At 35.5% G+C, this 14151-nt stretch overlaps 1 protein-coding gene across 2 annotated transcripts in view; it reads right to left on the bottom strand.

Moving 5' to 3' along the window:
* WDR11 (WD repeat domain 11) overlaps nucleotides 1-14151 on the bottom strand; it is an 86632-nt gene that overhangs the window by 22586 nt on the left and 49895 nt on the right. For both annotated transcript variants that reach the window (XM_027839851.1, XM_027839852.1), the window contains exons 17-19: nucleotides 11888-11994; nucleotides 11247-11361; nucleotides 10623-10794 (exon numbers count right to left, since the gene is read on the bottom strand). In XM_027839851.1, coding sequence (XP_027695652.1) covers nucleotides 10623-10794; nucleotides 11247-11361; nucleotides 11888-11994 — 394 coding nt within the window. The remainder of the gene's footprint in view (nucleotides 1-10622; nucleotides 10795-11246; nucleotides 11362-11887; nucleotides 11995-14151) is intronic.

Below are 14151 nucleotides of genomic sequence, written 5' to 3'. Positions count from 1 at the left end.
TACCCAACCTCACCTATCTGCTTCCTCATTCCCATCCCCACATGTCCCACTCAAGATCTGACTGCCCTTTTCTACTATGTCCTCTGGAATGCCTTTTTCATAATTAAACTTTCTCTGATTTTAAAATTCTTCCTTTCTCACCCCTTCCATCTTGTGGCACTCAATGAGACCTGGCTCACTCCTTACAGTACTATGTTATGTCCATGGCCACCCTTTCCAGTTCAGAGCATACCTTCTCTCTTATCACTAGACTCACCGGTCCCAATGGGAGAATCAGAATATTCCTCCATTACCAGCTTCAGACTTTACTTTTACCAGCACCACTCAGACACTTTTCCTCTTCAGTCTTACACTATTCAGACTTATCACTAATCCAGATCCTGGCGGCCACTGTCTACTGATTTCCAAGACCTTCTTCCTCGTTCCTCAGCGAGTTCAGTAGCTGGCACACAGTCTTCCTCTCTACCTCAACTCATACTCTCATACCAGTTGACTTCAATATGCATGTTCATGTTCCCTGAAATATACTAACTTCCCAGTTTTTTATTCTTCTCAATTTCCACAACTACTCCTCCACTCCAGCTATATACGAGAATGATCATACCCTTGAGCTCACCATCACCCATAAGTGTTTCACTCCTATATTCATGAACTCTGAAATTCTTCCATGTGATCATAACCTTTTGTCATTTCGTTTCTCCCTATGTCTTTTGACCCTTAACACTATTCTTCATTTTTATCACAACTTCTAATTCCTCTAATCCTCAGGGCTTTCCCAGGCCATCACCCCAACACTCCTCTCCCTTACCCATCTCAATATGAGGCAAGGTTCTCAGCTAAGGGTGGGAGGAAAGGTTTGAGACAGGATGAAAAGGTTTGGAAGAGCTGTTGTAGTGAGAAGGACAGAGAATCAATTAGGGATGTATAAAAGGATTGCTGTGCAATAATGATGGCTCAGTTAAGGTTATATAACAAAAATCTGTAGTGGACCAGTCAGCATAGTTCTGTGATTTTCTCCAGCTTCGTTCAGCAGCGTATATGCACAAGTGAAGGCAGATGATGGGAATAGTTGAAGCTCCAAGGCTGAGGCTTTGCAGGGCAAGTTTAGTGGTATGATAAGGGGGCAAAAGACTCAAAGAGAAGACAACGGAGAGGTGAACCAGTTCACCAAGGGTCAAGATGGGGAAGAGAGGAGAGAGTAGCTGGTACAGGGGTGATGGCCTGGGAGAGGATTGAGGGGTTGAAGGAAGGTGATAGTACGAACAAAGAATAGGGTTTGGGGTTGCAAGATAGAGTGAAAGATGAAATGACAACAGACTGTGGTCAGATAAGGGAATTTCAGAATTCCCTTATGAATATAGAAGTGATGCATTTGTGGGTGATGGCAAGATCAAACGTACGACAGCTCTGTGCATGGCTAAGGTGGGGAGGAATAGTAAATGTGAAACAGGTAAGCTACAATCCGTGTGGCTGAGGTGTTTGAGGGAGCATCAACATGTATAGGACAGGAGTTGAAGCAGAGAGAAAGACTCTGAGCCCAGGCACTGAACTCCAGGAAGAAAAAGGGAGTATCCTGTAGGGTGACTGACAACATCTACCAGAATTCTGGTAATACAATATATATGCATTGAATGAAAGTCAAGAGGTCACCGAGTGACGGTGGTAAAAGAAGAGTCTGGAAGTGGCAATGGAGAGCAACTCACGTAGTCCTGGGAATCGGGAAGAATATGTCAAAGTAAAGCCAGTGCTGCAGTATGGTATTTGACTCTTCATTCTCATGTCTTATTAAATCAGCTGCCAAATCCTGTTTCTACCTCTATGATATCTCTCATATGTGACCCCTTCTCTCAAACCACATATCCACCACCATGGAGTGCTGGGTCTCTTCACTTTTTTTTTTTTTTAGGCAATTGGGGTTAAATGACTTGCCCAGGGTCACACAGCTAGTAAGTGTTAAGTGTTTGGTCCGAGGCTGGATTTGAACTCAGATCCTCCTGACTTCAGGGCCGGTGCTCTATCCACTGTACCACCTAGCTGCCACAGGCCTCCTCACTTCTTGCCTAGACTACTGTAACAGTCTTCAAATTGGTCTCTCTACCTCAGGTCCCTCCTGAATCCAATCTCCACTCAGTTGCCAAAGTGATTTTCCTAAAGCACAGGTCTGCTTATGTCACCTTCCCTTCTCCTGCTCCAATTAAACCCCAGTGTCTCCCTATCACCTCTAGAATCAAATACAAATGCCTCTATTTGACACTTAAAATTCATGACCTGGCCCCTTCCTATTTTTCTAGGCTTCTTACATATCACTCTCTTTCGGGCACTCTATGGCCCAGCTACATTGGCCTGCTTGCTGCCCTTCACATACAATGCTCCATTTCCCATCTCTGTTCCTTTGCACTGGCTGGACCCCATACTTAGAATGCTCTTTTTACCTCTGCCTCTTAGAATACCTGTCTTCCTTCAAGAATCAGCTCAAATACCACCTTCTACAGGAAGCCTTTTTCCCAGTCTGGCCAGCTACTGGTGTCTTGAACTTTGTAGTCAAAGTATATCTATTCTGTGTGTATCCTATACATCCAGTGTCTGGGACATAGTAATTGCTTTATTGATAGATTGGTTGATAACATTAACCATAAAAATTTAAGAATGCTTTTAATAGATGTAACTACATTAAATATCTATAATATCCAAATTACAGGGAATTAAAAGCTTTCAAAAAGAGCCTGAACAGAAGGAATTAAAATCATACGGGAATAGAAAAATGTACAGGTCATCCTCATTGTCCTGTTTTGCCAATGGGATTATCTTGAAGATGCTTTGACTGAGTCTACAGAAGATGAACTTAATTCCCAAAACTCTTATTCAATTACAAAAAGCGATCATTTGATCCACATTTGCAATAGACTGCAGAATATTAATACAAAAGAATAAGAGGAGAATAACATCTTATCCTTGGACCATTCTTATCTGAATTCTATCCGAAAAGTTAAGAAGAATTAGATAATAATAAGCAAGTGATATCTGCAAGTGATTTAAAGTTTTTGAAGCCTTTTACATATATGGCATACATAATCCCACTGGATCCTAACTGACAACCTTGTGAAGTAGGTATTATAAACAAGCATTTTACAGATGAGGAAACAGAAGCTCAAAGAGTTTGAGTGTCTCACCCAAGACTACACAGTCAAAAAATTCCCGAGATAAGATATGAATCTAGTTCTTTCCTGATGCTAAGGCAAGGATTCTTGCCATTACATGGCATTATCTCCACAGCCTGGCTCCAATTAATTAATCAATAAGCATTCAGGTACCTACTACAATCAATCAAGAAGCATTTAAGTGCCAGGTATCTTTCTTCCTTTTAAAAATTACTTTCCTTCATTAACTCTACTCTGTTATGAACCAAACTATTCCCTTTAGCGGTTCGCCAAACTCAACATTCCATCTCACACTTCTGTGCATTTGCTCCTCTCCCATGCCTGGACCTACTGGACCTACTGCTTCTTCCTCTCTGCCACTCAGAAAGCTTATCTTCTTGAAGGCTCACTTCAGATATGCCACCTTCTTAATTAAGGCTTCCCTTACTCCTTTCAATTGCGGGTGTTTGTACAGGTGAGAGGTACATGTTAAGATTCTCTCAGCAAAATATTAGCTCCTTAGGGTCAAGGACCAGACTGTTTTTGGTTTTGCATTACAAGTGTCTAGTACAATACTAAATGGTTCATGAAAGTTTGCTGAATTGATAATGTACTTTAGAAAACTTTATACCATATGATATTATAGGTATATTATTAATAGCTAATTAAATTATTAACAAATGAAATCAAGTAAGACAATCTACATAAATTACTTTGTGAACCTTAAATGTGAGGTATTCAACACAATGCTTGTTTTCATTTTTACAAAAAAAGATAGCTATCAAGTCCTTGCTCAAGAATATATTCCTATTTTATGATCTTAAAAGACACAACTGCTTGAGGCCTCAGTTTCCTCACATGACAAAATGATAGGGTTGGACTAGGTATCTGAGGTCCTGGCCTATTTTAAACCTCATGATTCTAACTATATCAATGGAAAAATCAAGTCTGATTTATGCTCCTTTGATTTCTGGTATCTTTTTCATGTATTTAAACCTGCCATACTTCTGAGAGCTGATTACATGTAGGAAAAAAAAAAAACAGTTAAGGGGTCTTAGTAAATTCCACTCAATGCATTAAATATGACTGCAACAGAGATGACACATGGTTGCCTAGCACCTACTTACACTTCAAATGATGTGAAGTTCGCTGCTTTGCTGGACTCTTTCCACTGACAAAGCCAAAATCTGCCTTCCCGTGAGCACCTATAGCTTAAATCTACTTCCTCTGCCATTCCATAAACCTTCAAATATCTGAAGACTGTAATTCACATGATCCTCAACTATTCTCTCCTCCAGGCATCCCAGAGTTCTTTCAACCTTTCCACATGCGACTCCTCAATTTCCTGGTTATCCTTTAGGGTAATAAACTCTAATCTGACAAGGTCTCTTTTAATAATGTGTGCATACCCAGAAACGGGCAAAATATTCCAATGTCTTCTGACCACTACAAATGGACATTTCCTACACCGTGTACATTGTATATTTAGTGAATGAAGTTTAACACTTCATTAGCACTTTTTTTCCTTTACCAATGCAGCTGAGTTTCACCTCTGGATCATATTAATCCACTAAATTCCTTGGGTCAATAAGAAATCATATTCCTAAGGACAATAATGCCTAAGGTACATCAAAGAAAGATTCAATGGATAATTGGCAAAATTATAAAGTAAGATGATATTAAAAATTAGAATCCATGCACTGGTATTTTTGGTAGCTCTCTCAGAGTACTAGATTAAGCATTATTTTGCCATGCCAGATCTTACTACATTATTTTAAAAAACTTAAAAACTCTCCTTCATTGACTGAATAAAATTATAAATAAATATATTGTAGTAATTTCTACATAAATTTTTCCTTTTTAACTTAGACTGGATTTGTTATCATTATACCAATATAGACTATTGAGGACATTTAAAATTATACAAATGTTGGTTGTATCCTTAAGTATATCTGGAAAGCAAAAATTTACTATGGATATTATAACCTAAATTTTTTGGAAACTATTCTCATACAAAGATAGCTACAATTCTTATTCAGGGTATTTAGAGATGTTAAGTGAATTGAAAGCAACTAGTAGTTAAAACACTGTACTGATTTTTTAAAATCCATTGTTCCAAACATTGAGATATCTCAACATAGCATTCATTGTCTTTTTAGATCTCAGGAAATAATTCGGATCTGGACTGGCAACAATAAGTATCTAGTAGGAAACTCAGGATAAAACACTGATTTAAAAACTAAAGTAACTAGTAATGAAGTATAAGCATTTGGAAAAACATTACTATATGTTGCTAAAGACAAGAGGTGGCAGTAGATGATAATAGTAAATCAGGTAGTCTTTTTTAAATAGGACACAGCATTCTACCTAAGGAAAAAGATCACTTGGCACTGGTCAAAGAAAGCCTTATACATACACCACACACTGTTATCTTAATGGAAGGATGAGCAATGGATATACTATGTTATTTTAAAAAATGAGATTATATTCTTATGATGTATTAAAACAAAAAAGATGATTTTTGAAAAGCAATTATCAGAGCTTCTTCTTAAGCTGTTAACATTTATGAAGTCTATGAAGTATAATACTGGTAACTATTAAAAAAAAAACTAGGGAAGTTTTCTTTCCAAATAAAATAATTGTTACTTCTTCAATGATGGCATACCACAAGATACAAAATGAAATAATAGCCTCCTTCCTACTAACCCCTCCTCTGCAAAGAAAAAACAGCCAACCAAAAAACTTTCCTTTTCAAGTACAGAGATTAGCAATTAACAATAAAGACAATAGCCACACCTATCCATAGTTACCTGAGGGCTTATCCAAGTTAGAAAATAACAAAATTAAAATAAAAAGGCATCTAAATCATTCCTACTCCTGTTTATGCTAATATTGTATAATATATTAAAAATCCTAAAATGAACTTAGGGCTATTGGAAGCCTGTAAAAGACCAAGTATTAAAGCCATGAAGAACAATAACTATTCCACCAGCCAGAAGTGGAAGCAACTGCCAAATATCAAGGTCAGAAGAAAGTAACCTCACAGCTGGAAGTAGACGGAAGGCATGCTTTGGTGTTTGTTTCTCCAAAATGAAAATAAGAAAAAGAGGCAATTGCCAACAGGAAAAGTTAATGGGATTGCTGAAAGACTCATCTCAGAAATTCTTATTTCAATAAATGATCATTGTCAATGAAGAAAATGTTATGGTACTTCTTGAAGTCATGTTAATGCTTGTGAAAATTGCATATTAAACATCCGCCCCTCCCTTCCCCTGTAGTCTAATAATCATATTTTATAGCCATTGCTTTTAAAAGGAAGAATATTAAAACAGCTTTTACATATTTAAAAAGTAGCTACTTTTCATAGCTAGTAATGACAGCCTAAGGGAATATTCTGTAAACATCTATACTAATCTGTAGCCCCAGAATATTAAACGATGATTCTCCTTTGGACTTTACTGTCCTTCTCTTTGGGGAAATCAGAATCAAAGAAGATATTTTGACCGAGAATGACCCAGAAAGCACACTAACAGATTCAAACTATCTTCTGTTTCAGTTCCTTATTGTTCTGCACTTAATTTTTAAAAGCTCATGCATCAAAGCCTCTGTTGTAACTATAAAATCCCCAATAATTCACCTCAAAGTATATTCACCTCTGATTTGTAAACGCAGAAATGGATGGCACTGAATCGGCACAGAGTCTCTAATTATCCAAGAATAAATAAAACATGTATTTTGGGTTGATTATATGGAAATGTTACCTATTATTTTTAAACTAACTTGGCTGTTTTTTTTCCTTTATGATCTGCTGGGTATTATATGGGTTTTAAAATACAGTGTGCATTGTGTACACTCCACTTTAACCTTTTTGGGGGAGGAGGAAAGGTGGCTGAGACTGCATGATTAAATAATTTCAAAAATGGCTTAGGTGGAAATGCATTTTTAAATTAGGAAAAGTTTAAAAGAAAAACGTAATCTGTACCATGGCACTATGTCAGATGTTAAAATGCGGCATTAAATATGACTTAATATGATGAGCTCCCATTTCATAGTCAGTTGATAACTTAAGTACAAACTGTTCTGAACTTGGAGCCTTTTCAATTCAAATATGAAATGGGAGATACATATGCAGGCTTTTTAGACATTATGATTAGACTTTAAAATTTCTTTTTCCCTGGTACAACTAGCAACTAACTAAACACCAATTGAAATTTGCAGTTCTGTAAATTTCTTTTTACAACTTGGGATTTTAATTTTCCATTCAAGACATTAAAGAACCAAGTTTAATTGCTCAAAGGGTTGTAAACAGTGTTCTAAAAACATAAACTACAAGTACTGTCACTGTCATCATCATCATCCTCAATGAAACCTGACTCAAAGGACAATTCAATTCAACAACATTTATTAGGCATATATCAGGTAGTAAGCAAGTTGCTGCCTTCAAAGAGCTTAAATTCTACTGTATGTACAGAAGTAAATATAAAACAAATAAAAAATAATTTAGAGGGAGGGGAGGGGTATTACCAACTGAGAGAATAAAGTTTTCTGGCACTTGATTTGAACCTTGGAGCAAGACAGAATTCCCAAAGGAGAAGGAGGAAGGACACTGCATGACTTGGGAGACCCTCCTATGAACAAGGTACAGGGTGAAAGGAGATAGAACATGCCAGGGAAGGAACAACAGTAAGTAGGCCAGTTTGACTAAAAGATAAAGTGAATACAGAAAAATAATGTGAAATTGGCCTGAAAAGTTACAGTGGAGTCAGATTGTGAAGAGACTGATATGTCAAACAGCTGCTTATGTTTTACGTTGGAGGAAACAGAGCACTAATGACGTCTCTTGAGCAGCAGAGTGACACAACCTGATGTGCTTTAGGAATATCAATTTCATGTAAAATAACTAAGGAGACAGTAAGAGAGACCTAAGATTCCATAAATTTAGGTCATGATTCTAGGTCCAATCAGTGATCTTGAAAAATGGTGGAGAACAGGAGATAAGACATAGGCCTGGAAATGGGCAAACATTTCAATTTCAAAATAGGGAAAAGAGTAGGGTCCGCAAAATATAAGGCAGTGAGTTTGACTATGACTCTTGGCAAAAGTTCATTCTCAAATGGGTGGTTAGTCAACATCCTAAAAGAAAAAGGCAATGAACACAAAGACTGAAGAACAGGTGATGCCAACTAATGTCATTTTCTTTTTCACAGTCACTGGAAGATGAAGAAAATGCTGAAGTTCTGCTAGTCTCTCATAATGTCTTTATGGACAAGATTCATGTGATGTGGGCTAGCCTGCTTTCCAGTTTTCCCAATAGTACTGAACTACCTGAATGACAGGACTCAAAGCTTCTCCTAGGAGAGAGATTCTAGTGGAGTGCCCCAGAATCTGTGGTTGGCCACATTAACATTTTCAGTATCATTAACAAATGACTGGAAAAACATGTAGATGGAATACTTAGCAATTTTATAGATGATATAAACCCGAGAAAAATAGCTAGATGTTAGATCATGGAGACAGGATTCAAAAAGATTTTGAGATAAATATTAATTGATTGTGGGTAGGCAATACCTATTTAATAAAAATGATAATACTACCTAAACAGCTTCATTGCAATACCAAGCAATCTACCAAAAGATTACTTTACAAAGCTAGAAAAAATAAAAACAAAATTCATCTGAAAGAATAAAAAGTCAAGAATCTCAAAGGAATACTGAAAAGAAGTGACAAGGAAGGGGGCCGAGCAGGACAAGATCTCAAAATATACAACAAAGCAGTAATCATCAAAGTGATTTGATGCTGATTAAGAAATAGAGGTCTATCAGTGGAATAGACTCAGTACACAATATTCAGAAGCAAACATGCAGAGTAACCGAGTGTCATCTAAACCCCTAAATCTTAGCTACAGGGGTAAGAATTCAGTACTATTGGGAAAACTGGAAAGCAGTCTGGCAGAAAGACATGGCACGCTCCGTACTCCAAAAGCTCCAAATTGGTACATGACTTACACATAAAGCATGACATCATAAACAAATTAAAGGAGGAAGAAATTACTGTTGTTAGATCTATGGATAGGGAAAGAGTTCATGATAGAGAGGATCAGAATTTTGATTATATAAAATTAAAAAAGTTTTTCAAACAAACCAATGAAGCTGAAATTAGAAGGTAAGCAATAAGTGGGGGGGGACAACTTTGCATCATGTTTATTTAATAAAAGTCTCATTTCCAAGACATAAGGAATTTATTCAGATTAATAAAAATAAGATGCACTCCCCAACTGATAAATGGTCAAAGGATATGAAACAGTAGTTTTTAGAGGAGGAAATCTATGCTATCAATAGGCATATGAAAAAAAATGCCCCAAATCAATAATAATTAAACAAATACAAATGAAAACTACTCTGAGGTTCAACCTCATAACCATCAGAATGGCAAAGTTGATTAAAAAGGAAAATGACAAATGTTGCAGGGGCTCTGGGAAGACAGGTACATTGATGCCATGTTAGTGAAGTTATGAATTAGTCTAGCCACTCTGGAAAGCAATTTGGAACTATGATAAAAAAAAATTAATGAACTTTGTATACACGTTAATCCAGTGACACTAATACTAGAGCTATATGAGAGGGAAAGGACCCATATGATTTACAGCAGCTCTTTTTGTAGTGGAAAAGTGGCAAAGAACTGTAAACCAGAGGGGTGCCCATTAATTGTTTGATGGCTAACAAATCATATGTATGTAACGCAATACTATAGTGCTGTAAGAGATGATGAAGGGGATGATTTCAGAAAAATCCGAGAAGACAGCATGAGCTGACGGAGAGGGAAGTGAGCTGATCTAGAACAATTGATATAAGAACGACAATCTGTGTAACTGTTGTTACTGTATAAATACCAAGAACATTGCAAGGTAATTGCAAAAAGTAAGACATGACCAAAATCTGCAGAAAATATTTGCTCTGGCTATTATTCAATAAATCAACAAACAGGATCCAAAATTTATGATGCATAGCATAACTGCCAGTGTCTTTTTAATGATTTCCAGTAGAAAGAGAAATAAAGATCAATATTTAAAACGCCAATCATCACAGAATGATAGTTAAAAAGGACTTCGGATGTCACCTAGTTCCAACATGAACACTAAATTCATATACTCGAGTGCTGTCTTACACAGCGAAGGAACTATTTTTATTAATGTAAATGTCTTACAACTTTTGTGGACAAGACATTTTATGAAAGGCACAGTTAAAATACATGCTATGCAGAATTTCTTGGAGTCTACAGTTTAAAAGCTTACTGCCACTCAAAAACAGAAACATTATTTTGATTTGACACCATATAGTACTCTGAACTAAACACTCCTAAAAACAATCTAGATCAATGTACTTTAAAAAATAAACTTCTTTCTAAAAGGTGGTAGCCCAAGGTGAAAAGGAAAAGGCATTAAAGCATACTTGCCCTATGAACTATTACTTGGCTCCTCCAACATACCTGTTAATTCTTGTTCATCCATTCTAAAGCATGTGGATTTCATTGACATCTCTAGGACTCTAATACATCCATCATCTGATGCTAAGATCACTTTATCTGATGTACACCAATCCACATCCAATATTCGGAAGGTGACATTTCTTCCACTTCTTAAACTGCTCACCATCTGAACCTTGAAAGTGAATGCGATTGTCAACCTCAACATGATAAAGATGTGCACACAGGATCAACTGTTTTAGCAAAAGCAATCGAAGACAGTAACTGTGGCAAATTATACGTGGCAAATTTAAAATTGCCTGATCTTTTAACATTCTATCATTCACAGTCAGGCTGCATTTCAAAACTATCAAATGACAGCAATAAAACAAAAACAGTGACACTATGTCATATCTGGAGTGAAAAGGCACTATAATGTCAGTATTTTTAAAGAGCTGAAAGAATAAAAATTTGGTATAACAAATCTGATAAGCATCACAGCTTTTATCAATAATCATAAATATATATGTTTAAGTGTCTATCACTGTCAGTAAAAAGTAGAGAGCTTTTTGTATTTCCATTTTAGTTTTGCTAAGTAAGAACTTAACACACAAGAATGGAGGAGAAAATAACAAAACAGATGCCTACTTCTTTAGTATCCCAGACTTCAGCTCCATCATTATACATAGCTATTAATTTTTGGTTTCCTTTACCAGGGGCAAATCGGATCTTCCTCACCCAACTTCGGTGTGTTGGTATGCCTCTGACAAAATAAGCACAATTATCTGAGTGTTCTAGTTTCCAAAAAAAGACTTAAATGTTAAAAAAAAAATCAGCATAAATTAGCAGTCAAATCCAGTATCACAGGGTCTACCACTGATCTGTTTAATTCTATTTCTTCAATAGAAAGACTGTCACTTCAGTTAAAGGGATGAATATCCCTATTTGTAAAGAATATCATTGCCCCTTTGCAAAATTTCTGATCTAAAATGTTCCCAAGAACAATGTCAAGGGATTATTAGCTCATATCCATTTCACCAGTTGACAAGCAGTTGTGACAAAGCAGCAAACTTAATGTTTATGCTTCTAGGACAAATAATCCAAGTTACAAAACAAAAATGTCTATATTTATTATACAAATTTAAAAGTTACTTTCTATATAACAATGATCTAAGGTTAAAATCTCAAATCACAAAACAAAACAAAAATAGTTAACATTTATTATACAAATTTAAATGTTACTTTCTATATATCCATGAATCCACTAAAGTATAAATAATTACAAATACCTAGATACTCTGGCTTTCAAATCCCAAAAATTTAGGTTTCCATCCACATCTCCAAGAACCAATGTATCACCTTTCCAAGCAATGCACGTAATACTACCCATGCTTCCCTAGGAAAATCGAATGAAGAAAAATCACATTTGTAGAACAATCATAAAGGAAGTTTTTGAAAACTTTATGATGATACACTATGTAGTAAAAAAAAAACAAAAACAAAAACAAAACATTTTTACACAGTAATGGAAACTATACCTAGAACGAGCAAATTCCTCAAAGAAAGGCTTCAACTATTCAACATCTACATAGCTCATAGATTTCACTAGCAATGAAAAAAAAATGAGATTTGTACAAATAGAAAGGTCAGATTTTCTGGACTACAAGTTTGAAGAAAGAAATGACTTCATTAAGATGAAGCGGAGGAAGAGAAGCAAAACAATTTATCAGAAAGAAATCTAATGCAAGGTCATGCTTTGCTACTTTTATCACCATAAATTCATAACTATCCATTAAATGTGATCTATACCAAAAATAAAAAGCAAAAATCAAATCCATCCTATAGGGAAACTCAAAAAGAGGTTTTATAAGTGTAAAGGAATCTAATTGACAACAAATATAAAATTTGGTGGAGTCACATCTTCCATGGAGCTGTTAGCTTACACCTTGCAAACATAATCTGGATGGATGGAGAGATCCTGTGCCATTAAGAGTCTTTTCAGTCAACTCTCAAAAGAGCCTCTTAAGTGAGTAAGCAACAAACAAAGCCCCAAACTAAAACTAAACAAAGAAACTGTTTCAATAAGTTTATTTAGAGGATGCAGTGTGAACAAATGTGCTAAACAATACCATTACCATTCAATAATTTTATTAAGAACATTTTTTTCAAAGAACTTTAACAAACATGCTTAACAGAAGGAATGCATTTATGTGGGGCATTTAGCTTATGCAAACCCATGATTTTGACTTACACAGTTACAAGTAGTTTGCCAATATCACTACTAGCTGACTTACACAGGACTCCAAGTTGTGAGTAAAGGAAAGCCTCATAGCATTCAGTCAGCACATAAAAAAACTACCTCAAAATGTATACAATACTGAAAAATATTCAACAGCCAAAGAATTTGGGGCAGCTAGATGGCGCAGTGGATAGAGCACTGGCCCTGGATTCAGGAGGACCTGAGCTCAAATCCGGCCTCATACACATAACACTTACTAGCTGTGTGACCTTGGGCAAGTCACTTAACCCCATTGCCTAGCAAAAAAAAAAAAAAAAAAAAAAGATTGTAAGCTCCCTTAGGGCCAGAACCGTTTAGGGGTAGCTAGGTGGTGCAGTGGATAGAGCACCGGCCCTGAAGTCAGGAGGACCTGAGTTCAAATGCGGCCTCAGACCAAACACTTGACACTTAACTAGCTGTATGACCCTGGGCAAGTCACTTAACCCCAATTGCCTAAAAACAACAACAACAACAACAAAAAGCAGCCAAAGAATTTAGAAGATTTTTTTTAAAATGGAGTTCTGAATAACTTGGCAAATTATCATACTTAGAATCCTGTTTCTGTTTTCCTGAGTGCATTAATATATAACACAATTAAGAATTTGCTTTTTTAATATGTGCTTTACAATAATAAAAAGAGAAAATAAGTTTAAAAGTATCAAATGTTCTTTTTTAAGCTTCCCAAACTAGAATATTAAAATATGTGTTACATCATTTTATATCTTATTGATGCTAATTAGTAAATACAAAACTTCTGGAGATAAACTACACTTCTCTATTAAAGAATTAACAAATGCAACTAGTATAATCTAAATCAAAGTATTTTAGTAGGTGTGGAAAAAATCAACTTTAATCAAATAATTTTAAAATAACCATGGGAGGATTAATACACTAAAACTCAGTATTACTAATGATTTTTTGGTCAAATATCCACTTGCAATATATAAAGTTCAAAAAGTAAGATACCCATTTTGCTACTTTTCAGGACTATATTTTCTCATATTCTACTCCACTCTCAAATAATACCAGGAATAACCAGTATTCTCTCTGTTATTCAAAGTATATCAAAAACTTTTTGCTTTAGTCTAAAGCTCTGAACTGAAACTAAGTGTGGAATCCAAGAATATAATGTTCAAAGAAAAAAATATTCAAAATTGGTCATCAAAATTTATTCTTTTATATTTGATTTAAAACAATCATATAAATTCTACATCTGTACTCGATGATAAAATATTTTCATTTGATCTCAGAAAAATAAAAATGACCAATTAAAAC

This window comes from Vombatus ursinus, unplaced genomic scaffold, assembly GCF_900497805.2.
Source record: "Vombatus ursinus unplaced genomic scaffold, bare-nosed wombat genome assembly UNPS02014833.1, whole genome shotgun sequence".
Classification (NCBI taxonomy): domain Eukaryota; kingdom Metazoa; phylum Chordata; class Mammalia; order Diprotodontia; family Vombatidae; genus Vombatus; species Vombatus ursinus.
This window is presented reverse-complemented; position numbering and strand designations above follow the sequence as displayed.